The sequence below is a fragment of the Anabrus simplex genome, chromosome 1, assembly GCF_040414725.1.
Source record: "Anabrus simplex isolate iqAnaSimp1 chromosome 1, ASM4041472v1, whole genome shotgun sequence".
NCBI classification, from domain to species: domain Eukaryota; kingdom Metazoa; phylum Arthropoda; class Insecta; order Orthoptera; family Tettigoniidae; genus Anabrus; species Anabrus simplex.
The window spans coordinates 1,420,453,186-1,420,478,510 of NC_090265.1; the positions used below are offsets into that span (position 1 = coordinate 1,420,453,186).

General features: G+C 37.1%; 2 protein-coding genes across 2 annotated transcripts in view; one reads left to right on the forward strand and one right to left on the reverse strand.

Moving 5' to 3' along the window:
• Naa80 (N-alpha-acetyltransferase 80) overlaps positions 1-23,337 on the forward strand; it is a 155,869-nt gene extending 132,532 nt beyond the window's left edge. Inside the window, exon 5 of the mRNA XM_067137880.2 lies at positions 23,046-23,337. Coding sequence (XP_066993981.2) covers positions 23,046-23,337 — 292 coding nt within the window. The remainder of the gene's footprint in view (positions 1-23,045) is intronic.
• Positions 23,338-23,369: 32 nt separating this feature from the next.
• LOC136858380 (flavin reductase (NADPH)) overlaps positions 23,370-25,325 on the reverse strand; it is a 95,555-nt gene continuing 93,599 nt past the window's right edge. Inside the window, exon 5 of the mRNA XM_067137881.2 lies at positions 23,370-23,720. Within this exon, the coding sequence (XP_066993982.1) occupies positions 23,566-23,720 (155 nt within the window). The 3' untranslated portion in view covers positions 23,370-23,565. The remainder of the gene's footprint in view (positions 23,721-25,325) is intronic.

The window sequence follows — 25,325 nt, forward strand, 5'->3', positions numbered from 1 at the left end:
TCTTCGCATCATATCTCTTCCTTCATTTCAATAACCCTTATATATATCTTAATGTGACACATATGAATTCATAACTATAATTTATCCACTTATATACTCCATTTCCTTCTCAATTTTCGTCAGATTCATTTCATATTGCTCATATGTCATCTTATGATCCAAATACAACCTGTATTGTGACCGTGAGGCCACAAATGAGTGAACAGGTGTTGGTGCGGCTTGTGTTCGCTTGTCGGCGAGATGGGGTGTGCGCGACCTTGGACAAGGGCGAGAACGAGTTTTTTTGTGCGGAGAGCGGCCGGCTGGCTAACGGAATAAAAATAAAAAAAATGAAGGTTGGCGAGTGAAAGGAGGCCAGCGCGTGTCACCTGTAATTGCAAGGAACGATATGAATGAAATGAATGAAATATTTGTAATATCTTTGGTGGCGACGTGCATAATTACGGAAGGCTCAAGGGTTAAAGTAAAATAAACTGGATAAAAAAGAATAGCACATTTGGAGGATATAAATTAAAAACGGAAATTCTGAAATAAGTTGCACGACCTTGTGGCTAAAATGGTGATGAAGTTGTAGATTCGTACAGTAGAAGAATTTAGTTCCTAAATTGACTTTACTTCCGTGCATGTGCACCAGACATGATATTTAAGTCATGTGATACGAATACTCATTCTCACACACTGGCGTGTTCCTGGACTATCACCTTCAGTCGCTCAGCGTGGAACGTCGTGAATACTGGCTTCACTCCTGTGCTCTACACCTCTGAAAATTGGATACAATTTAGAACAGTGCTGTGATCAGACGTCGAATGTGCAGATATTAATCCCTTAAGTACGTGTCATTTCCAAAATACAGTTACGTGTGTGTTTGGAGCCTACTCTAAAGCATTTTGTGTAAGTTTCAGCTTATTGGTCAAATACTTAACGTTCAGTATAAATTCTCACGAAAAGAGATGTGAGACGACGTGAACAGGTATATCCGACGTCTCGGATTAACTTAGAGAAAACCAAGGCAAATTCAACTTTTCATTTTATTGTTAAGACAACGACTGTAAATTTTATTTTTGCTATGAGTGTTAACTTTTGAATCTTGGATATTTCTTTATTATACTCGTTCTTACAATTACTGCATTTTTTCCAGATTATCGATGAAGGCTTGGCCCAGACCTCATTTTTCTGAATGAAAATTTTAATTCAACTTTAAACCAATAATTTAATAACTTTAAAGACGAGAAAAAATTTTTTCACAATGTAAATACTCTGTTAGAATGTCAGGGAAATAACTGTCGTGTACCATCCCATTTGTTTGCACATAGGTTTGTTACATCAAGAGTCATATAAAATTCCATAACGTAACGATCATAATCATAATCACAGATTTCAGGATGGCCAATATTGCATTTAATTAAATAAAAGTGTCACATTTGTTCTATACTTGGAACGTGCTTATTTGATGAACCCTATGATAATCCTGCCACATTCATTTATTTTATAAGCCTACAGCCACCGAACTGAGCACCCCTGGGGTGTCTCGTGTTCGCTGACTGACTATGACGGGCACAGTATATCGTACCGCATCACCTCCTTTTCGTGGTATAACACCCTAACTCAATCATAGCATTAACCGTAATGTCAGTGTAATATCCACAATGTAAAAAGTTTCAAACAAATTTATTAAAAACCACCAATCCAATACTTTACAGTCTTTAAGTTTAAGATACAAATATTACACAGATGTTAAAATGGGACATGTTTCGCTTAAGCTTTGTAAGCATCTTCAGCCACACTTAATCTAAAGCTAAGTCAGGGCCCTGAACTGGGTTCCTCATTAAAGTATAATACATGCTTTAATACAAGATAAAACAGTCATAAAAATCTAGTCTGTGGAGAAAGTGATGCTTAAATGTTACTAAAATTCAATAATAAACTTGTCATAGTATTATATGTAGGGCCTACATGGAATGAATACTAGTGTTTGTCTAAAAAAGTACAAGTTGGTTATTTGTAGAACGAAACATAGTCATAATAATCTGACATACAATTGGACTGTACAAATTATTTGATATTAATGAAGCATGGATTAATTTAAAAAATCAAAAAATAAATCTCTGAATGTTGTTGAATGAGAATCAGGTACATAGAGTTACAGTAGAGTTGTTGACTCCAAGTGGTTGCGTGATAAGGTCAAAAGGCGCTTGAAGCATCAGTATAGAAGTGTTGTCTCCTTCTAGATTAATCTTTGTAATAGATTGTAGTCTTGAGCTGTCTGGCGTAGATTCAACAAATAGGGTGTTCAATAAAGCCTTAGATGTGGTAGAATTCTCTTCTTGGTACAGACATGCACCTATGCCTATATTCAAAGCATCCGACTGTATTATGAATTCCTTTTTATAGTCTGGATAATCCAATTTTATACTCTTTGCCATTAAGATTTTCATTTCCTGGAATGCTTTCTCCGCCTTCTCATCCCATTTCCATGTTGTTCGACTTTAATAGATCTTCCAATGGTGCTGCAGTTCGTGTATGATCTTTGCAATGATCCGCGAAAAACTGAGTCATCCCAAGGAATTGCCTCGCTTGATTCATTTTGGGCATGGAAACTCACATATTGCCTTGATTTTTAACCAGATTTGGTCTTATTCCTTCACCATTAATCATGTGTCCAACAAATAAAATTTCCTCTTGGCAGAATTTAGATTTCCTGAGGTTTATTTTGAATCCAGTCTCCTTTAGATTTTCTAACAGCTTTTTTAGATTATCGCAGAGTTCTTGAAATGTTTTGGTCACCAAGACCAGGTCATCCACATAATAAATTAGGAATTCTTTCACTTCTGGTGTCAGGTTTCTGTCTAATGCTCTTTACCAGAACTGCACAACTGTTTTTAAGACCAAATGGAAGCCTGCAATATGCGTATGTTTCATTGTTAAACATAAAATCCCAGTCAATAATCTTGACTTCTCTTCTAGTACAATATGATGAAATGATTAGGTAAAATCCATGACTGTAAAGTATCTCATATCTTTAAATTTCTTGATAATGTCTTTAATTTTCGGTACTTGATTATTTTCAGGTATCAGCTTTTCATTTAACTGTCTGGCATCCAGGCATATCCTCAGTTTACTGTTGCTTTTCTTCACAATTACTAATGGATTCAAATACGGAGTGGATGTTTTAATTATTATTCCATCATCTTCCATATCTTTTATTAATTTCTTAACTTCTTGGAAATGCTTTTCTGGCATACCATATAGTTTTCCTCTATATGGTGTCCAATCGTTAACTAATAATTTATATCTGAAATTTGGAATTTGCCCTGGTTTGTTTCTAAATGCATCCGAATATTTCTGAAGAATTTTGTGTAATCTTGACTTTTCTAGTGGTAAAATCTTAGTGTTGGGAATAGCTTCTCCTATATTTGGTAATTCACTTTCCTCTTCCACAGTCATGACTCTCTCGATACTATTCAGTATTTCCTTCTGCATCATATTTATCTCTTCTCCTTCCATCTCATACCTGGGATATTCTTTCACTTGGCTATCTGCTTTCTATTTCCATATTGTCAGTCATGTGGATGTCTTCATTCAATTTAATTCTCTCCTGGATTTTATTTGCATCCTGTCCATGAATAGGGAATCTTATTTCTTGTCTTTCCATGTCTATCGTCATGCCTGTTACCATCATAAAGTCTATTCTCAGTATTATGTTATATTTTATTCATGGCGATGAATGGATGTTCGAAATTCATTTTTCCTATGCTGATTTCTAAATGTTTGGATTGTGCATTCCACTGTCTTATATGCTATTATTTCCCTGATTTTAATTTTCGACACAGGTATTGTCAATAATTTCATCCTCTTATCTATTTCTTGCACCAGCTCTCTTAACATTACGCTAATACTTGCACCTGATTCTACGAGATAATGTACCCTCATATTACGATAGGCAAATTATATTGGTGTTTCTTTGGATGCGGTGTTATATCCTTCACTAATTTGTCCAATTCTATCTCCCAGGAATCGACCTGCGAGATTAACCAACTTGAAATTTTGTCATCCTTTTCATCTCTGATATGTTCTACTTTCCCGTCTATACAGAAATAGGCATTTTTTTCAACGTTTCTATCTTCTTCCAGTCGGTATTCAAATGATCAAACATTCGGATTCAATCTTTGCTCCTCCTGTTCCTTTCACTTATATTTCTGCAGTTCGAGACTCTCGGATAGCTCTTTCCCACTTATCTTTGTCTTTATTAGATTACCTTCAAATCTTTAATGTATCTCCAATAATAATATCCCTTATCTTGATTGCTTCTGTTTCTCTTCTTTCATATCCCAGTCTTCTTCTGCAATTGTATTTGCCTCTGAACCAAAGACCAGTACGCTGACTATTCAGCCAACGAGTCAGACTCCATCAATTATTGTCCAGGAATATCATCTTGGACTTCCAACAGATTATCGAAATCATTAAAAACACCAACTTCTCATAGTTCACTACGAAAGACTTCAGTGAGACATCCCAGTTCCTCAGTTATCAATCAGTCAATCAATCAATCAATCAATCAATCAATCAATCAATCAATACTAATCTGCATTTAGGGCAGTCACCAGGTGGCAGATTCCCTATCTGTTGTTTTCCTAGCCTTTTCTTAAAAGACTTCAAAGAAATTGAAAATTTATTGAACATCTCGCTTGGTAAGTTATTCCAATCCCTAACTCTCCTTCCTATAAATGAATATTTGCCCCAATTTTTCCTCTTGAATTCCAACTTTATCTTCATATTGTGGTCTTTCCTACTTTTAAAGACACCACTCAAACTTATACGTCTACTAACGAGGTTCCATGCCATCTCTCCGCTGACAGCTCAGAATATACCACTTAGTTGAGCAACTCGCCTTCTTTCGCCCAGTTCTTCCCAGCCCAAACTTTGCAACTTTTTTGTAACACTACACTTTTGTTGAAAATCACCCAGAACAAATTGAGCTGCTTTTCTTTGGATTTTTTCCAGTTCTTGAATCAAGTAATCCTAGTGAAGGCCCCATACACTGAAACTATACTCTAGTTAGGGACTTACCAGAGACTTATATGCCTTCTCCTTTACATCCTTACTACAATCGCTACTACCCTAAACACATTTCACAATCATTTCTTTAGCACCATGGATCCAGCAAATTGCGTCTAGGACCATCAAACTAATAGGTCATAAGTTACAAGTTGTGAGCCCCTGAGGCCATCTCCTTAAGTCCTGTGCCAGCTTTCTCCGTAAGAGCCTATGTATAGCCGCTATCTTGCACAGTAGCCCTTCGCTCAGGTCCCAGGAGTTAGTCCCGTAAGAGCCCATGTATAGCGGCCATCTTGCCCACTAGCCCCTGGTCCAGAAGCGGTCTATTGTCTATTGAACACAACCCCCCACCCGCTCTTCCATCCCAACCAGCCACACGTCACACAAGGATCCAGGCAAGTCAGATAGCACACAGCAGGACTGCTTTGTAGCACTGAGATGATCCACCCATACTATATACAGTGTCTATTACTTGAGTATTCACATGTTTACACATTCACGCAATTTCTTGACTAATTCATATTTCCATATTCACAGATAATTCCTGTTCCACCGATACCACATTTAAACTGCACTGGATCCACTTGGCTACAGACAAGATCACAACTGGTGTGAGATAAGGAGATGGCCTCTCACATATTCTCTTCAATCAGTTGCTCGACAAAGTCATAAAGACCTGGGAACTTACACTTAGCCACCTCGGAATCAAACCGGTTACCATTGGAGTCGGTAAACAGAAGATCAAGATCAGGAGCCTGGCCTTTGCAGAGGACATTGCGATCCTAACCAACAGCTCTAAGGATGCTGCAGTTGCTATTCAATCCTTACACGGCACAGTGGCGAAGACAGACAAATGAACACTATGTAGCATCTTCCGCAGAATACCCACCGGAATGACTTGTTATAACCTCATAATACATTAGTAATGACTTTGTAATGCCTTTGTAGTCTACTCCGTAATGGATACTGTACCGGGAAATGTTTATGGGAAGGATCTCAGGTTGTGTGCGGTTACTATTGGAGCAGGTACAGAGAAGGATAATTTCGCAGGGCGAACAATAGATGGTAACTAGAATTTTTTATAATATTTATTAATATTCTCAAGTGAATCACCCTGCTGTTGATTTATCAAAATTAATTTCAATCAATCTTTTCAGAATGCAAAAATGAAATATATGCGCTGTTATATTCTGAGACATCCACTTGATAATAATGTCCAAAATGAATACCACTTTTCTGAGATCTCAAACACCCTACAGTTCATCTAGGATCTCTTATATAGACTCAAATTCAAAATAACACTTTGTACATAGAACTTCATTTAACCAAATTTCTAGATTGCATAGAAATTAAATCCATCATTTTGAGATGCAAACCTAAAGTTTTTCTAAGATTATTAAACATAACATTAACTCACACTTCCTTTAATAATATGATAGTTCAAATAAATATTTTCAATCACTTACTGAAAATCTCTACAGTTCATCTAATTCAATTATATGAGATGGTAAAATAGTGCACTTGTTTTATGGCAAGCAAACTTTAAAGAGAAACCTACAGTTCAAAATAAGACCCAAAGTCTTCTTGAATAACCTCCTACAATTATTATAAACAGTAGGATTAGAATCCACACGAAGTTTCCCTTTGATGAATGTAGCACTGTGAATGATTGAGTGTTTTATTAAAAAGTCATTTAGTGTCTAAGTGTAATTACTCACTCAAAAATATATGAAATACACTTATACCACCTGTAATCTGCTCATAAGGACAGATGAAGTACTGTCCTGCGGCTTGGTGACTGGAACTTTCTACAGCGTGCAGCCCGAACTCGAATTCGGCACCAGCAGCGGAACACGTTCCATCCTATGAAGACACCTCGTTATCATTCCTCGTAGAAACAACGATCAATCCCTCGCTGGATACCACGAATATCCCATGAAGAAACCACAATTAATCCCACGCTGGAAATGACGTTCTACGTTGTGTAATATCACGACACTTCGCCAAGATTTCCGATGATCTTTTAAAGAGAAATGTTGAAACACGGAAAGTTCAATTGGCACAATATAATGAGCTGTAGGACTCTTAATTATCGTTAGTGATTTGTATTTTACACTGACATAAGTCTTAATTCAGAGTTTGTACTCACACTTTTGTTCTACGATATTAAATACGTGACTCAGAATATCACAGTCTATGCTACAGTTTGAACCATAAGCCAAGTTAATGCAGTAATGACCTGAGGTTGTTTACAAAATGGAAAGCAAAGTCTTTCACTCACAGTTTATAAAACATGAATTGAACGCTATCACAGTTCATAATAATCACTGATTATGTCTTAAATTCAATTATAGAATAACTATCACTGTCCGTGAAACACTCGAGAAAATGCAATTAATATCACTCCTATAACAGTCTCTTGAATACTAATGTTCACAGCTTAAGAGGTTTTTATCAATGAGTTTGCATGACACAAGTTCGTATGACCTAATATTGCCATAAAATGTCCTTAACATTCAGGTCGTTTCTTATGGTGATAGTCTAAAGTTTGAGAAAATAAGTGAAAAATAGTTACATTTAATCCTATTTATTGAATATTCGAGTGGAATGGTATTTCAAACAGTTCACAATCGTAATTGTATACGAGAAATGCATCTCAAAATTAGTGATTTTGATATAAATTGAAAGTTCAGTTTATCACACACATTTTCCTAGTATGCTGTCACTGTCAATGATCACGACAAAGTTCAAAAATATGAGAGATTAACGAAGTCCACAAAACCGTTGATGGTAAATTAAACACTTGTATTTTTAATTATGCTTCAATGTACAGTCTCTATCGTAAATTCACTTAGTTAAGACGCTCATAAATCTTATACGACGAAGATTCGGTTTGAGAAAACTGTACAATCTTCAATGTTAGGCCATGTGTACAGACTCTTACCCAAATTAAAAATTTTACAAATATAACGATATACATCTTAATTTAACAAACTCACATGATATTCACTTCTTTACATTACAAATTATTTTATGGAAATTTCATAACCTAAACTCGGAAGATAGTCATTTACAAAAATTTCCTAACCTAAAATCGGGGATCGTACTTTTGTGTGGTGACATACTTTCATTAACAATTTTCCACAGATCATATTTCCTTTTTGTAGAATTCCCCCATGCCTCTCTTATCAGCCATATGATATTGCCTAATAGTCCTTTTGTTACAATCTTCCTTTTCACACATTTAATTTTAACGACAACAAAAACACCTTCATGATCACCAATACCATCTATCTCTTCAGTTTCTGTATAGAGCTCATCTGGTTTTATCAGCAGCAAGTCTAGAATAATTTTTCCACTGGTTGGTCCCATCACTTTCCAATTCAACTGTCCTTCCGACATTAAATTAGTCATCATTTGTTGGTAATGCCTTCTGTCATTTACATTACTTTTGCAGTTCTGGTAAACTGCAATCACTTGCTACAGTTACATTCCTTTCTGTGTCATTCTTCACATACCTAATTATCTCATCAAATAATTCTGCATCAACATCAGCTTGCCAGATCTGTATGCCCCAAAACATTAAGTTTCCTATTATCTTTACAGGTAAGTCTTACATATAGAATTTCATTTCTCATCCTTAACTTTTTTCATTGTTTACAAATTCTTCTCTCACCATTATGAATATCAATCAGTCACTACTGATCTGCATTTAGGGCAGTCACCCAGGTGGCAAGATGTCCTATCTGTTGTTTTCCTAGACTTTTCTTGAATGATTTCAAAGAAATTGGAAATTTATTCAACATCTCCCTTCGTAAGTTATTCCAATCCCTAACTCCCCTTCTTATAAACGAATATTTGCCCCAATTTGTCCCCTTGAATTCCAACTTTATCTTCATATTGTGATCTTTCCTACTTTTAAAGATACACTCAAACTTATTTTCGACTACTGATGTCATTCCACGCCATCCCAGAGTCCTGCAGCCAGGCCCATCGCGCAGCACTTCAAAACCACGGGCTCCGGCAGCCCAGCCCGTGCTGTGCCGTTCCTGCAATTGACATAAAGTTAACTGAAAATTAATCTAAATTTTTTTTGCTAGTGGCTTTACGTTGCACCGACACAGATAGGTCTCATGGCGACAATGGGAAAGGAAAGGCCTGGGAGTTGGAAGTAAGCGGCCGTGGCCTTAATTAAGCATTTGCCTGGTGTGAAAATGGGAAACCACGGAAAACAATCTTCAGGGCTGCCGACAGTGGAATTCGAACCCACTACCTCCCGGATGCAAGCTCACAGCCGTGCGCCTCTAACTGCACGGCCAACTCGCCCGTAAATGAATCTGGATAACATGAAGCATATTCATAGGACTTCATTCGGGTTTACCTCAAAATAAAATACCAACTGAAATGACGTGCAATATGCCAACAACAAAAACAAACCTGAACATAGCTTTTGCTTATTGTGTGTAGTTTATTAGTCATTGCTAATGGTGGTGGAATGGAATTACTGTGAATGAAAAGAAGAGCATCAGCATTGTCTAATTGTAGAAGAGACCGTCGTGCGTTGAGAATGAAGCCCGCTGAACTTGATGTTTGCTTACATAATACTTTCTTAGCTATCTGGTGAAATTTTGGATCCCCCCTAAAACCTTCAATATATATCCTGTACATTCCTTACTCTAGGTCTTAAATTATATGTAGGTTATATCTATTTCTTCGTCTCTCTTAGTCCTCACTATTCAATTACACTTAAACTACCTCAATCACCCTGTCTTCTCGTTGCGCTGTTGCAATTCACATTTCACAGCCAGATAGTTCGATCGGTGGCCACCACCTTTCCATGGGGGATCCGCTGGGTCTGGTTGACGGTGTCCCTATTCTCATTAACAATGATCCGCAGGTCCTCGCGTGGCAGTCGACACTCCACTGACTTTCCCCTTGCTCGTACCTTTGTGTTCTGCCAGGGCCCACGCGTCTTCGTAGTCCACCAGTGTGCTGCACGGGAGAGGCTCACACGTTGCAGACTTGGCCCTGTTGAGTCTCCTCTTTTTCCGGGGTGCTGAATTCAATGTTCCTACCGGCATATGATTTTGTGCTGGGGCTAGTGTCCTGGTCAGGTGGCACCCTCGTTTGTTGGTTGTTGGTGCTACAATGATCCCGTCGTTCCGTGGAGTTGCCATCTTTACGACGCCGGAGCCGCCATCACTGCTTGCAGGTTTCACCTGTGTCTCCGGAGCCGTCGTGCTTTCACACAGGGCACCCGGTATTTCCCCTGGGCCTTGAACTATGGACTCCACCATCACTACAATGATCCCATCGTCCCGTCGAGTTGCCATCTTCCCCTCTCTTCAAGGTGCGCATATCATTTAGTACTTTATCTATGTCTAATTCTAAGCTGCTGATTTTATCATTAACTTTTGAAATATCTTCTTTCAGATCCTTGACGAAAGAATTGATTTGGCGCTTTATTTCTTGAGAGTGGGCCTCGATTTTTCTAGACTGTGCCTCGATTTTTTCAGACTGGGCCTGAATCAACACAATTAGTTGTGTGAACATAATGCTTACCCGGTCGTTGGTTTCTTCCTCCAAGGTGACTTCAAAGTCGAAACTGCCTGGGTCCTCCTCGTCTCTCAAATCGTGGCGTAGCCTCTCCTGTAGGTCTGCTTTGCTTCCAGCCGTCGGTAAATCTCGGGATGCCAGCGCTTTCCGTAACATCACCATGGTCATTTGTTCGATCTTCATTGCCGAGTCTTGAAGTGTCCTGTCCAGTCCTGTGGCAGTCGCCAATTTATCGTTCTACAATGCGATTTTATTTTATGTAAATAAATATCACTCGAGAACACATTCACTTCCTTGTATAAATTACTTTATTTACACTGTACATCAAGACACAATTATACAGGTAGCAAATTACACTACAGCACTCAATAGCGGAGTACCCTGAAGTCGATTCTGACAAGTACAGATATCAACAACACCGACTCACGCACTTTAACATGCACTCTCTTGAATTCACCCACTCCGCCTCGGAGCCGACCAGTTACTTGCAGTACATCACTTGCCTGAGTCCTAAGAACTAAGAACTTACTTCTCACTGACTGACAGCTCGATATATATACTATTCGATCAACCATCTAGAATGATTGATTTCTGGAAGAGTTTTTACAACACTCTAAGGGAACACACTCGAAACATCGATCGACCAGCTAGTCAAATGGAGTACTCCAGTAATGGATCCAACTCGAACTTTCGTTTTCTGTTTATTAATACACATACAAATTTCTTCAACATTCCTAATGTCTCTCCATGTATCTGGATAATAAAACCTTACAGTAAGTTCCTAGAACCCTTCATATATACCAAATTATAGTACAATAAGTCTAACATATAAACATTATGGAATTTTCTACCACTTTCGACTATCTAGATTTTGAGGTTAAACATATACACAATATGTATTTGAGGTTATACAAATTTATACTACATATTTACAGGAAAACTATGTACTAGCCAAGTTTAACATTTAATAAAAGATAATTTAGCATTAACTAAACTATAATTAAAATATATTAAACATAAAAATTGAAGGTTTTACACCAGTTACAATGTCGTACCTACGACACAGAGAATGGGAAAAGAAAAGCTTCTCTGAACCATATTTTCGGTTCTGTTTTCCCCAGTTTTCTTGACTTTGTGGCAATGACAACCATTATCTGCTTTAAACATATTTTTTGAATCCAGAACTGGCTCCTGCAATATAATAAATAATTTAGGGAACAAAGAACCGTCCATTCTGATTGTTGGTATTATCACAATTAAATTAGAATCTAGCGGGTTCCACCTTTTCAATACAAAATACAATGTTGTTGGATGGTATTTACAACATTATTTATTACAGAACATGTTTCGGTGTTCAATTTTTGACACCATCATCAGCTGCTCAGAAAGTGCGAAAAAACTTGGCAATCTAAACATTAAACAACATATTGTCATACGTAGCTCCTTAATATACATATATACAAACAATAGAATATTGCACTAGTTAATTCCTAAAACATCTGCAGTAAATTATGCTATATTAAAACTCTAATATGTAACAAGAGAATTCTTGTAAGTCAAATATAAAATTTCTCATCTGTTTGATGAGTTGTCTTCACATTCCTTAATGTCTGTGATTTTGTACCATCGTACTATCGAATTCAAATGCGAACTTAAGCTTGAGGATTTAAAATTGTATGCAGTCCATTTGATGTTAAAATGTTCATTTCATGTATATAATAACCACTTAGGTGGATTAAAAGCTCGTTATATACAATATGATTGTTAAAATTAAATTTATTAAATACAAAAACTTCGTATTTTTAATGCTGTATGCGTGGTTGGAACTGTAATTTCATTTGTCCTACAGTTGTTAGGCGGACATGTCTTCTCAGTTCAATAGAACCCTGCAATAATGAAACCCAATGTTAAGAGAAAAGCGGGAATATTGATAAAGAAAACTAATTGAATCTAACTGTTGATACGGCTGACTCACCTCTAAAGCTGTGTAATTCGCGTGAAGGCTGCGCCGCGATGAGTGTGTCTGCTAGTATCTTGTGCTCTGTGATGAAGCGCAGGGAAGGAGAAGTAGGGGCGGCAAAGGGGAAGTTTCTAGAACGTCGAACTTTTTGGGAGAGAGTCCGGGGGGCGTTGTGGATGAAGACAGTAGTAAGCAAAGTTGTTATGTAGAGTTTGGAATACGCTCGAATTTTCTGGAATTTTTAACTTGTTAAGTAATAGAATCAAACAATCAAATAAAATCTTGGGTTTTTCCGAGATTTCATTCAAATTCAGGTTAGCGTTATAGTATTGGTCTAGATGTATTAGACGTGCCTCCGTAATGCCAAGCTTCTGTCCCTTAGACAGTGTTTCCATGATCTCGAGGTCTTTATCTATGTCTGTGAATTTATGTTTGTACTCATGGATATGCTGGCCTACCGCTGAGAATCTGTGATATTTTACAGCGTTAAGGTGTTCCTGATACCTGACATTAAAGCTACGCCCAGTTTGCCCTATGTATCCGCTTCCACAGTCCCTACATTCGAACCTATATACCCCTGATTTAGAATATGGATTGACTTTGTTGACAACCGAAACATTATGTAAAACTGTTGTACTTCTATTATCTGTCTTGAATGCGATCCTAATGTTACGTTTCCTGAAAGTATTTGTAATTCTGTATACATCTTTATTAAACGTGAAGGTTGCAATTTCCTTTGCTTCTATTTTATTTTTCATCAGACTCGTGTGAGGGCGATGTTTGAATTTGGTTATTATTCGTTCTATAAATTCTCTTTAAAACCATTAACTTTAGCCATAGCTCGAATGATGTTCAGTTCCTTGTCCAAGTTTTATTTGGACATTGGTATACTAAAAGCGCGATTCACCAAGCTGTTATAGGTCGCGCATTTATGAGCTAAGGGGTGTATCGAATCATTACGTATTGTAACTGCAGTTTGCGTGGGTTTTCTGTAAATACTAAAAGAAAATGAAGAAGCGTGTCTATTAATCTTTAGGTTTAGATAATTAATGGATTTTTCTATTTCGGATTCTAAAGTAAATTTTATATCCGTATCTATTGTGTTAAGATTATTAAGAGTCGTAGAGGCGTTGGTTATGCGTACATCCAAGATAACAAACGCATCATCTACATACCTAGACCAAAATAGAACATTCTTGAATTTTTCATTATTAATTATTTGTGTGTCCTCTAGAAAATCTAAATAAATTTCTGCCAAAATTCCTGAGGCCGGAGACCCCATTGCAAGGCCGTTTTGTTTATAAATGATCTGGTCGAAAGTGAAATAGTTGTTATTGATCAGCAATTTTAAAACCGTCATGAATTCATCAATTTCAAGCTTGCTTAAGTGACTGTATTTTTTCAAATTTTTGGCAATAATGGGGAGCAATTTATTAGTTTTGATATTAGGAAACATATTTACTATATCAAAAGAATGTATTGTGTGGTGATCCTGTAATCAAAATTTAATTAATGAATTCTACGGCATTCTTAACGGATTTATTTGCAGTGAATCTGTAAGGTTGTTTTAAGAATTTTTGAATATACTGCGCTAACTTATAAAGGGGGCTAGGTCTGTAAATGATAATAGGGAACATGCATGATCCGGGGTTTTAATTAAAAAATATGCTAATCCGATTCAAAATTTCATGCAGAATTCAAAAATGTGATCAGAATGTACAAATAATAACTCCAAACATGATAAAAATCTACGAAAATGTCACGTCACGCAAGTACGCGATCTCATTGGTCTGACGTCATCGTACAGGTTGACTGAATTAGCAGACGAAATAACACATAGTGCGCTGTGAGAAGCAGGATACACTTCGCGTATTTCTACTTTACGTTAGTGTCTAGTATGATTAAATTCGAGGTCTATACATCGGATAATAATCTGAGTGGTATATTTTAGACTTAAAATGAATCCTCCGCAGACAGTGAGGCAGAAAACTTATAAATGGTGTAGAGTTCCGATGTGCAATAGCACATCGCATACCATACCAAACAAATAGTTTATACATGTTCCAAAGACGCTAAAACTAGGGAGAAATGGATTTTGACGAGCCGGAAAAATGCTGGTGATATATCGGAAAAGTCTACAGTTTATTTTTTTGAAGATTTTAACGTAAGATGAATTTGTTTGAATTTTCAAATCATTTTTCCATGTCAGCTGTTCTAGTGGTAAAACTTTAAATTTTAATGTATGATGCTTTATTTAAATGCTTCAATTACATCTTGGAATATGAAAGTAATAAACAGTGCATTAAATAATGCTGATTATTAAAGTATTCTCCAAACCTAACCTATGTTTTGGGTGATCCATGTCAAGATAATAAATCAAAGGGGTTATGAACCATTTTGACAGCTCTAATTCTACCAATATATCTTGGCATGGGACAGTTATGTATGTCTTTATTGAAGAGCTTAATTGGTAAAGAAATTTAGGCTATATCTAAATAGTCTATAATGTAACAAAGAATAGGCGTGTACATCATGAAAGGAAACAACGTGAATTTAACAAATGTATAACTCTACACAAAACCAATGCTTGTTTGTTGGGGTCTTATAAGTTGACAATGCTCAATTATAATAATTATCATAATATTAATGAAATAAATAACATAATTGCACACAGGTGAAAATAGTGATGTAGGTGTTTAAAATATTATCCAACTTAGCCTAAGTTTTAGGTTATACAAGCCAAGTCAATAAACCGAAGGGTAAAAATACCGCGCGAGTTGGCCGTGCGGTTAGGAGCGCGCAGCTGTGAGCTCGCATCCGGGAGATAGAAGGTTTTGAACCCCACTGCTGGCAGCCCTGAAGATGGTTTTCCGTGGTTTCCCATTTTCACACCAGGCAAATGCTGAGGCTGTACCTAAGGCCACGGCCGCTTTGTACTCATTCCTAGGCCTTTCCTGTCCCATCGTCGCCATAAGACCTATATGTGACGGTGTGACGTAAAGCAAACAGCAAAAACAAAAAAAGTAAAAGTCACAGCACCCAAAGACATTCCTGTGTTGAGCGACTAAAATGCCACCAGGACACTTTTCTTTCCTGATATGCTCAGCTTGTTAAAAGCCAAATGTAATTAATGTTATTGGCTTCACGCCCCGCTAACTACTTCTACGATTTTCGGAGACGCCGATGTGCAGGAATTTAGTCCTGCAGGAGTTCTTTTACGTGCCAGTAAATCTACCGACACGAGGCTGACGTATTTGAACACCTTCAACTACCACCGGACTGAACCAGGATCGAACCTGCCAAGTTGGGGTCAGAAGGCCAGCACCTCAACCGTCTGAACCACTCATCCCAACTTGTGAAAACTAGATGAAGTCATATTTATCTTTATCATGTTTAACTTTTTCCCTCCACCAAGATATTTCATTCTCTTTCATGGGCCCCGGAAGTGGGTAGGCCAGTTGCCCCAACCATAAATATATATATATTTTTTAGAAATGATAGGTTATAGACCTACAGTACTATGATCTTTCTTTCTTTCTTAATCAGTTTATCCTTCAGGGTTGGTTTTCTCTCGGACTCAGCGAGGGATTTCACCTCTACCACTTCAAGGGCAGTGTCCTGGAACGTGAGACTTTGAGTATGGTGATGAAACTGGTGAGGAGGGCCATTACCTCGCCCAGGCGGCCTCACCTGTTATGCTCAACAGGGGCCTTGTTGGAGGATGGGAGGATCGGAAGGGATAGACAAGGAAGAGGGAAGGAAACGGCCGTGGCCTTAGGTGCCTGGAGGAGAAGTAGGAAAATACGAAAAACCACTTCGAGGATGGCTGAGGTGGGATTCGAAACCCTTCTACTCAGTTGACCTCCCGAGGCTGAGTAGACCCCGTTCCAGCCCTCGTACTATTTGTTTTCAACTTTCATGGCAGAGCCGGGAATCGAAACCGGGCCTCCGGAAGTGGCACACATTAACCACTACACCACAGAAGCGGACTAGTACTATAATGCTACCTATATGTTTATGTTAGTGCTGAAATCCGATTTCTTACTTTACTAATGCTGAAAGCCCGAAAATGTAATGTTATTCTTTAATAGGGGAATCAGTCCAGAAGGAAATATTGGAAGTGATGTGATATCTATCCAGGTTCGTTGTTATCCTAATACTATGGGTTACAGTACATTGCACATATATAAAAGACGCCACTTACAAACTTGCTTGTTATCCGCTAATTTCTGCGGCCACAAAAGTCACATTTTTCAAGAATGATGACATCTACACATGGTAGATTGTCTGACTGTGCTGTTTTGAACCTTTCTTCTGTCATTTCGAAGTTATTCGCGATCATGAATAATAAACGATCGGCTTTTAGCAACGGCTGATGCACAACGGCTGGTAGAGCTCCATGCGGTACTGGATCGTGACGTCACAGCGCGCCGCTTACGTCAGAGGCCGTTTCACTCGCCTTGCGGAAAGGCACTATTAAATATTTTTTTAATGGTAGAAAACAAGGCAACATACCACAATGTAATATGTTTACGTACTATTTCATAGGTGTACTTTTCAAAAAAAATATTTTTGAAAATGATGCATGTTTCCAATTGGCCTAATGGGGACTTCGGCCTTGTGGATTTTTGGCAGCGCTTTAGCGATAGGAAGGCCGGGGTTCATGCTAATTAATTTCTGCTTCTCATATTCATTAAAGAGGAAAGAAGATGTCTTCAATGTTTGTTTCAATTGCTTCTGCAATGACTGAGTCGGGTCCTTCTTAATAATAGAAAAAGAGTCATCATTAAAAAAAAAAAAAATGAATATGAGAAGCAGAAATTAATTAGCATGAACCCCGGCCTTCCTATCGCTAAAGCGCTGCCAAAAATCCACAAGGCCGGAGTCCCCATTAGGCCAATTATCAATTACAGACCTAGCCCCCTTTATAAATTAGCGCAGTATATTCAAAAATTCTTAAAACAACCTTACAGATTCACTGCAAATAAATCCGTTAAGAATGCCGTAGAATTCATTAATTAAATTTTGATTACAGGATCACCACACAATACATTCTTTTGATATAGTAAATATGTTTCCTAATATCAAAACTAATAAATTGCTCCCAATTATTGCCAAAAATTTGAAAAAATACAGTCACTTAAGCAAGCTTGAAATTGATGAATTCATGACGGTTTTAAAATTGCTGATCAATAACTACTATTTCACTTTCGACCAGATCATTTATAAACAAAACGGCCTTGCAATGGGGTCTCCGGCCTCAGGAATTTTGGCAGAAATTTATTTAGATTTTCTAGAGGACACACAAATAATTAATAATGAAAAATTCAAGAATGTTCTATTTTGGTCTAGGTATGTAAACGATGCGTTTGTTATCTTGGATGAACGCATAACCAACGCCTCTACGACTCTTAATAATCTTAACACAATAGATACGGATATAAAATTTACTTTAGAATCCGAAATAGAAAAATCCATTAATTATCTAGACCTCAAGATTAATAGACACGCTTCTTCATTTCCTTTTAGTATTTACAGAAAACCCACACAAACTGCAGTTACAATACGTAATGATTTGATACACCCCTTAGCTCATAAATGCGCGACCTATAACAGCTTGGTGAATCGCGCTTTTAGTATACCAATGTCCAAACAAAATTTGGACAAGTAACTGAACATCATTCGAGCTAAGGCTAAAGTTAATGGTTTTAAAGAGAATTTTATAGAACGAATAATAACCAAATTCAAACATCGTCCTCACACGAGTCTGATGAAAAATAAAATAGAAGCAAAGGAAATTGCAACCTTCACGTTTAATAAAGATGTATACAGAATTACAAATATTTTCAGGAAACGTAACATTAGGATCGCATTCAAGACAGATAATAGAAGTACAACAGTTTTACATAATGTTTCGGTTGTCAACAAAGTCAATCCATATTCTAAATCAGGGGTATATAGGTTCGAATGTAGGGACTGTGGAAGCGGATACATAGGGCAAACTGGGCGTAGCTTTAATGTCAGGTATCAGGAACACCTTAATGCTGTAAAATATCACAGATTCTCAGCGGTAGGCTAGCATATCCATGAGTACAAACATAAATTCACAGACATAGATAAAGACCTCGAGATCATGGAAACACTGTCTAAGGGACAGAAGCTTGACATTATGGAGGCACGTCTAATACATCTAGACCAATACTATAACGCTAACCTGAATTTGAATGAAATCTCGGAAAAACCCAAGATTTTATTTGATTGTTTGATTCTATTACTTAACAAGTTAAAAATTCCAGAAAATTCGAGCGTATTCCAAACTCTACATAACAACTTTGCTTACTACTGTCTTCGTCCACAACGCCCCCCGGACTCTCTTCCAAAAAGTTCGACGTTCTAGAAACTTCCCCTTTGCCGCCCCTACTTCTCCTTCCCTGCGCTTCATCACAGAGCACAAGATACTAGCAGACACACTCATCGCGGCGCAGCCTTCACGCGAATTACACAGCTTTAGAGGTGAGTCAGCCGTATCAACAGTTAGATTCAATTAGTTTTCTTTATCAATATTCCCGCTTTTCTCTTAACATTGGGTTTCATTATTGCAGGGTTCTATTGAACTGAGAAGACATGTCCGCCTAACAACTGTAGGACAAATGAAATTACAGTTCCAACCACGCATACAGCATTAAAAATACGAAGTTTTTGTATTTAATAAATTTAATTTTAACAATCATATTGTATATAACGAGCTTTTAATCCACCTAAGTGGTTATTATATACATGAAATGAACATTTTAACATCAAATGGACTGCATACAATTTTAAATCCTCAAGCTTAAGTTCGCATTTGAATTCGATAGTACGATAGTACAAAATCACAGACATTAAGGAATGTGAAGACAACTCATCAAACAGATGAGAAATTTTATATTTATGACTTACAAGAATTCTCTTGTTACATATTAAGAGTTTTAATATAGCATAATTTACTGCAGATGTTTTAGGATTTAACTAGTGCAATATTCTATTGTTTGTATATATGTATATTAAGGAGTTACGTATGACAATATTTTGTTTAATGTTTAGATTGCCAAGTTTTTTCGCACTTTCTGAGCAGCTGATGATGGTGTCAAAAATTGAACACCGAAACATGTTCTGTAATAAATAATGTTGTAAATACCATCCAACAACATTGTATTTTGTATTGAAAAGGTGGAACCCGCTAGATTCTAATTTAATTGTGATCTCAGTTCAATACGGACCAAAAGATAAAGTTCCTTACGTTTAATGTTGGTATTATTGCGTATGAATGTATGAGTGAACAGACTGATTGGGCTATCATGTGTGTGTTTCTCACCTACAAAAGATAGTCCTTTTTCATCACATTTCGGACACAAACCCACTTTGATCAGTGTTGTAAATAGAGGACGGGGTGTAGTGTAGAATCATTCTTGAGCCAGAAATTCTTCTGCAGCCTTATTCTCTTGTTTTTCATCCTGAATATGCAAATGGGATACACATTTCGTAATTTTCCTACTCCCAGTTCTGTGTTGTTTCTTGAAACGGCTGATCCAGGCACGAGAAGTGGAGAAATTACTTTTATTGATAGATAGTTCATGAGCAGTTTCCAAAGCCCACAATCATAAATCTCATTCACTTACATTTTGCCTTCCCCTTCTTGCCTCGTGGAAACAGGAATAGAGATTTTATACTGAAAATACTTTCTTTCATGTTCAATCTGACTTCATTAAACTAAAATATTTGTGGACGTGTGAAAGTGATAATCGCTTTTTACCATCTTCGTTAAGCCAGAATTTTACAGCCCTCTTCTTTTATTCCATACCGATGTTTTCCCACATACATTTTACATGACTAGGAACGTAACTAGAACTGGACAATTTGTATGGCAGTGGACTCGGAGTATCACTAGATTCTGAGAAGTCATATTCTAGTTTCGAACTGGGACCTGGAGCTTCTCTTGCGATTGGCAGAAGTTATTGACAGATGGAATCACTTGAGTCGCTTTCATTGTCTCCACTGTGGAGAAACGTCCTCGGTACTTTGCACTCCTCTACGATTATTTTTCCATCAAATCAATCAGATATTGTCTCATTTCCTTTTTTTTTTCTTTGGAGCTAATTTTTTCTGAAAACCAAAACGTCTTTTCGCAGAAATAACTCATTACAAACTCTGCTACGTTAATAGGATTTAAGTCGTCATCCTCCGAGGAACTCTTTTTCACTGTCTTGCTTTCTATAAAACAACCATCAAAACCGTTATGTTACTGATGGATACAGTGAAAACACCCCACAGCTGAGTGCACATGCTCTAAGATCAAAACCACCTCTTTTTTCAAATATAACTTCCTCTTAAAACAATAATCACCACCATGATCCATCTCTTTCAAACATACTTGATTCCTATAATAACGTATAGTTTAGAAGAATGCATAGCCACTGCAAACTTCAAAGCTGCAGAAATGAAGTTCCAAAGAAGTATGGATGTAAAAACAAAGAAGGAATGTGAGGAATGAGAAGTAAAGTGATGTGAAGACGCTGATGTGAAGCAATCCTTAAAGACAACTGTAACTAGGACATCTTTACAGTGGTCTGGGCACGTGAAATGTATAAAAGAAGAAAGAGTCATGAAACAATGACTGATCACGGAGGTTACTGGAAGAAAAGGCTAGAGCAAGTGAAAGAAAATGTGGCATGTAGATGGCCAAAATTCTGCGAGAAGATGGTAGAGTGGGGAAATGTTGATGATAACTACAATAACTACATCACCAACAATTCTAGCAGTAGCTAAATGTTATATAGATACTTGCTTATCAGAGAGTGGTGGTTAGGGGTGATGATTATTGTTTTAAGAAGAAGTACAACTGGGCAACCGCGAAGCAGAATATAACACGTAAGATAAAAGAAAAGTAGCATTTTTCAGTTTCCAAATCCTGAGTATGCACTGTCTCTTTCTTTATAGTTCAGTTGTCTTGAACTGCTTGCTTCCTCATTAGAACCACCATTGAAGCTACCGGTACCATGAAGACAAAATTCCCATAACCTCAGCAGTTGGATTTAGCCATCAGTTACACCTCAGTAAGGTTCGGAAGTTAAGGAAAAGTAATATTGCTTTCGAGAGCTCATTTTACCTGAAATCTGAAAAATAAGTATAAATGACAGGTCCCTGACCCTGTTTTAAGCAATTTGATATTGCATATAAATGCTTATTTTGGCCATTTTTGTTGTTTTGGTCATATATTGTTCATTTTAATGATGTAAGGTTATACTTGGTTATAATTTCAGCATTTTTGTGTAAATTGAGGCATCGTTAACAAGGTATGAGTTATCTGCATCGTGTTTCAGACGCAGGGTATTCAAAATGTGCAGTAGATATATCTTTCTTTTCCCAGAACAGACAGGTAGCAGGTTTAGAAGACCTGATTCCAAGAAGGAGGTGCTGTACGGACATCTTTTAGCACATCTTTCTGGACAGGTTAGATTGCAACACGATATGTGTGAGCTCACGGAACATGACAATAGGGCATTTCTGCCTGTGAATAGGATGTCACTCCGGTATATATTTAGCTCAGAAGCAATTAGCAAACAAGGAAATTCCATGTTATCCCTTGCGTAGTTCATCCTTGACGTGTCCAGTTACAGCTTCCTTCCCCTTTCACTACCAACGAATTTCAACAGATTGGTCACACTTGTAGTTCTGCAGCGAACGAGTAAAGTGCGTGGAGTTAAAGTAGTGGCAGTAAAGAGGTGCGTACGATAATGAACTCGATAAACTTTCTGTTATGGAAATTCTAAGTTCCCAAGGAGGGAATTAGATATTTCCCCCAATAGAGCATGTCTGTTAGGCAGTCTTCTAACTTACGCCGACAGATTCCATAAAGCATGCCAGTTTGTTTTTTGGTTCTTTATTTGGAAAAATTGAGCGAAAAATACACCTCGAGGCTATAATACTGAATGAAGATGTTTTAACGTAATGTAGCTCCTTGTCTGTATAATTAAATTTGTCTGATGTATTATCGCCAATCATGTTTTGGCACTTAAGATGTTTAATGTTAGTAATACACTACTCTAATACCTGCTACCTATCCCAGAAATGCATGTCATATATTATCTTTTTTAGGCCATATTTAGCTAGTTTTTAGGGCATATTTGTTTGCATATTGTGTACTTCTTTAGGTCAAACTTCCAAACCCTACTCACCAGATTGATTTCATGCCCTTCACTTGAAGCTTCAAAAACTAAGAATTATATCCCAATGCCTCTTTCATCCTAAATATGAATCAATGTATGGTAATTAACTTATTATTCTGTCTCTAACCTTTGCATTCCACCATTCTTCCTTGTTCCTACCAAATCACCTCTGTAACACCTGCATAGCCCATCTCCCGTTCTTAGATACAGCTTTAGTTCAGTTTATTCATATACTACTTTTAATAATTCTTAATTATTTTTCATTTCAGCCTAGGAATGCAAACTGTGTTCCTCTCAACTCACGATCAGCAAGGGTTTTATAAGAAATTAGGCTATGCAGAGTGCGCTCCAGTTACTATATATGGATATTATACAACATCAAGTGGACACTTATCAACTAAAACTTGTACTAAGCCAAATATACCAAAAACATCTTCCATAAGTGCCCATAATATCCCCATACCACCACCACCACCACCACCACCTCCTCCTCCTTCACAAATATCCATTACCTTGCCATCCAAAAATACAAAAACATTTATGAGAAAGGATTTAATTTAAAAAAATTATGAGAGAATGTGATGTAACATATATACATATAAATTCTATTTATTCTTTTTACTTTGTTGATACATGTTTAGCAGTCTATAAAAATGTGACTCTGTATGCTATTTCAAAATAAACATTATTTTAAGCGTAACTAGATGCACACATTTCATTACCCATGTTTAATTTCAGAAACAACAGGAATGGACAAAGCTTGCCAGGTTATCACTTTAATGTCTTTTCTTATACCTCAGTTTTATCTTGAGCTATACCACATACTTTATTATAATGTTCAGGATTGGAGAGACATTCTACCATAAAAGCACCGAGATCCTTCTTGGAGATCATACGTCCTGGAGAGCTGTCATGTTTGACTGTATACTTTCCACTGGGCTCGTCTAAAATGAAAAAAGAAAAAAAAAATATTGTGATAAAATTTCAATTTATGAGTATTACATAAGATTGGAAGGAGAGATATTAATAAAAATTAGGGAAGTATAAATAAATAAATAAATAAATAAATAAATAAATAAATAAATAAATAAATAAATAAATAAATAAATAAATAAATAAAATACAAGATTGCACTATAAAAATTAATCCTAGCATTGTGAAAAAATATCTATCTATTTAGGTCTAACTCAATACCTATTAGTAAACAAGATTAGATACCTAAGAAGAAACCAAATTTAATTTCATGCAGATTACACTTTAAAACTGGGCATTTGTTAGGAAATATTCAGACCATTTAGGTCTTACTTTCACAAAACAAGTCACATTATAATCATCACAGGGTCAACAACTGTCTAATTATATTTTTTCTTATGACACAACAGTACAGACACGTCACCCAAACAGGTAGTCAAATAGACTTCCTTAAGGGCATCTGAGATGTTCCCAACAATGTCTCGGGCTCCTTACATGGAGCAAAAATCATGAATACTGCAGCCAGAAAATTATAACCAATTGCTTATAGAACTATCTAGTATTAATTAAAGGAAATGCAATGAATAAGTGTATCGAGGATATGATAGACAGCAAGGAAGACAGATAGGAAAATACGACAACAACAGATGCCAGTGCATGCAGAAAAAGGTGAAACAAGGACATGATATTTCAAAGGGCCAAACATTGAGGTCTCAGCGTCAGTGGCCAAGAAGGTTTTTCTTATCGTAGAATTGAAGCTTCTACGGTGTGTAGAATTATTTAGTTTATTTTCCGGGATAAACCATGTTGTTGTTTTCTGTACATTACATACAGTTTGCCAACATTTCAAATACTTTGCAGTATCCTTTGTCAAGGCGACTGAAATACTCCTACTCGATCTGAGGTAATCAGTCTCCCAGGCAGCAATCACACTACAAAGAGGGGTTCCTGACCTTGGTCTATAATATCCTAGCCTTTCTGGCCGACGTAAGTCCCCCTGGCTTTTTCGTGAAAATTCTGGAAGGTATGGGTCACAGCCGGGTAGTGGGGCTTGCCCGTGCTGTTATGTAATAGGTTTGACCTGCGTGGTTATGTTGTGGTCTGTATGTCTTAATCTATGTATGATAAGCAACCAAGAATTAGTGATTTTATATCCTTCTTCTAAATTCGTATTGTCTGGATGTTTCTTGATTTCGATAGCTTCGTGGATTTTCCTTTCCAGATTCCAAGGGATAGCTGCTAGGATCTTGGTCTTGTCAAAAGATATTCCATGTGTTGTTTCATAGGAATGCTTGGCTACTGCTGAAAAATCTGTTTTGATTCTTGGTGTGACGGATATGTTCTCACTGATAAGCCACTCAGTGAACCTACTACCTCGGCCTTGAAAAAAGGACTCAACTACGCCGCTTAGCCTTAAGGAACTATGAACGATGATTACCTACAAGCGTCAAATCGAAATACCTGCATCTGGCGAGCCGAAGTTGTCCTCGGACACTCCCGGCACTAAAAGCCATACGCCGTTTCATTTTTATTTCACCAGGAGATGTGAGGCTTTTCATGAGACAGTATGGATTTTG